General features: G+C 64.5%; 1 protein-coding gene across 1 annotated transcript in view; it reads left to right on the top strand.

Moving 5' to 3' along the window:
- The window catches only part of ING1 (inhibitor of growth family member 1), a 5,137-nt gene continuing 3,845 nt past the window's right edge, over window positions 1-1,292 (top strand). The window contains exon 1 of the mRNA XM_007455318.1: window positions 1-183. Within this exon, the coding sequence (XP_007455380.1) occupies window positions 48-183 (136 nt within the window). The 5' untranslated portion in view covers window positions 1-47. The remainder of the gene's footprint in view (window positions 184-1,292) is intronic.

The following is a 1,292-nucleotide window of genomic DNA, read 5'->3' as shown; positions in this document are numbered from 1 at the left end:
GGAGGAAGCGGAAAGCCGCGCGGAGTCGCCGGGGACCTCGGTGAACCATGTTGAGCCCTGCCAACGGGGAGCAGATCCACCTGGTGAACTATGTGGAGGACTACCTGGACTCCATCGAGTCTCTACCTTTCGATCTGCAGAGAAACGTCTCTCTGATGCGGGAGATCGACGCGAAATACCAAGGTACGGCGGGATGGATGGGCGGGGGCGGCTGCTCCATCCCCACCGGTCGCGGCGCGCCGCGGGGCTGCGGGCCGTCCTGCTCCCCTCCTGGAGAGCCGCGAGCCCGCGGCGGGGCCCTTGCCGGCAGAAACAAAAGGTCTGGAGCGTCTTTGATTTGCCAAGGTCCTTGTGCGCGAAGCCCGGACACGGAGGAGGAAGGAGGAACGAGAGGTCTCAACGCCAGGCTGCGCGAGCAAAGCGCTCTTTGTAGTGAAGTGACGAGGCGGGGTGCTGCGGGGGAGGGGGCGCAGGGGGCGCAGGCTACAGCGCCGAGGGAGGGATGTGCCGCGGTCGCTACGCTGAGGGGCGCAGGGACGGGGCTGTGCGCAGGGCTGCTGGGAGGGCGCTGCGGACGAGGGGTCCCCCGGCCCTGCTCGCTATCCCCGGAACCACCTTCACCCAGTCCCGAATCTGAGTGTTACATAAAGTCCGGGGTCCGTACCTCGCGTGATGTAGCCCCAGTCGCCCCCGCCCAGCCCCCGGTCCTGGTCACCGAGTGAGGGCCGACTTGAGAGGGGCGACGCGGCCGGGTGTAGTTTGCGGAGGGCCAGGGCTTTATTCCGTGTGTGCAGTGGGGAAGGGGAGGGCAGGGAAGGGAGGATGGGGCGAAGAAGTCGCCCATCTGTGCTGCGCTCGGGGGCGCAGGGAAGTATTGTCGGCTTGGAGAGGAACATGGCAGGGGAGAGGACCTGTGGGTCGTTCTCTGCAGCCCCGGCTGCCCAGACTGCCGGAGAGAGACAGAGGGTTCGGGTCCGCTGGGAATTGCTGGCTGTTGGGGAAACTTTCCTGCCTGGTCAGGCACGGCATTGGGGTCTGTATTTGGAACGTGGATAGTCGCTCGGAGTTTACCCATGTTTACAGGACTGCGCAGCAGGCAAACGGAAGAGTGGGGGGAGGTGGAAAGCCAGAAAGCACCCCACAGCGTACCGAAAACCCCCGAGGGGAAGGCGCCCCTGCGCGCTCTACCGAAGGCTCGCCTTCGCAGCGACTTTTATAGGAGCCTTATTAGCATATTGCGAATGTTCCGCCTCGACCTCCTGTAATTGGCCGTAGCATCTCCCATGGAATGT

Source organism: Lipotes vexillifer, unplaced genomic scaffold, assembly GCF_000442215.2.
Source record: "Lipotes vexillifer unplaced genomic scaffold, Lipotes_vexillifer_v1.1 scaffold132, whole genome shotgun sequence".
Taxonomy (NCBI): domain Eukaryota; kingdom Metazoa; phylum Chordata; class Mammalia; order Artiodactyla; family Lipotidae; genus Lipotes; species Lipotes vexillifer.
Note: the sequence above shows the minus strand (reverse complement) of the source record. Positions and strands in the feature narration are given on the sequence as shown.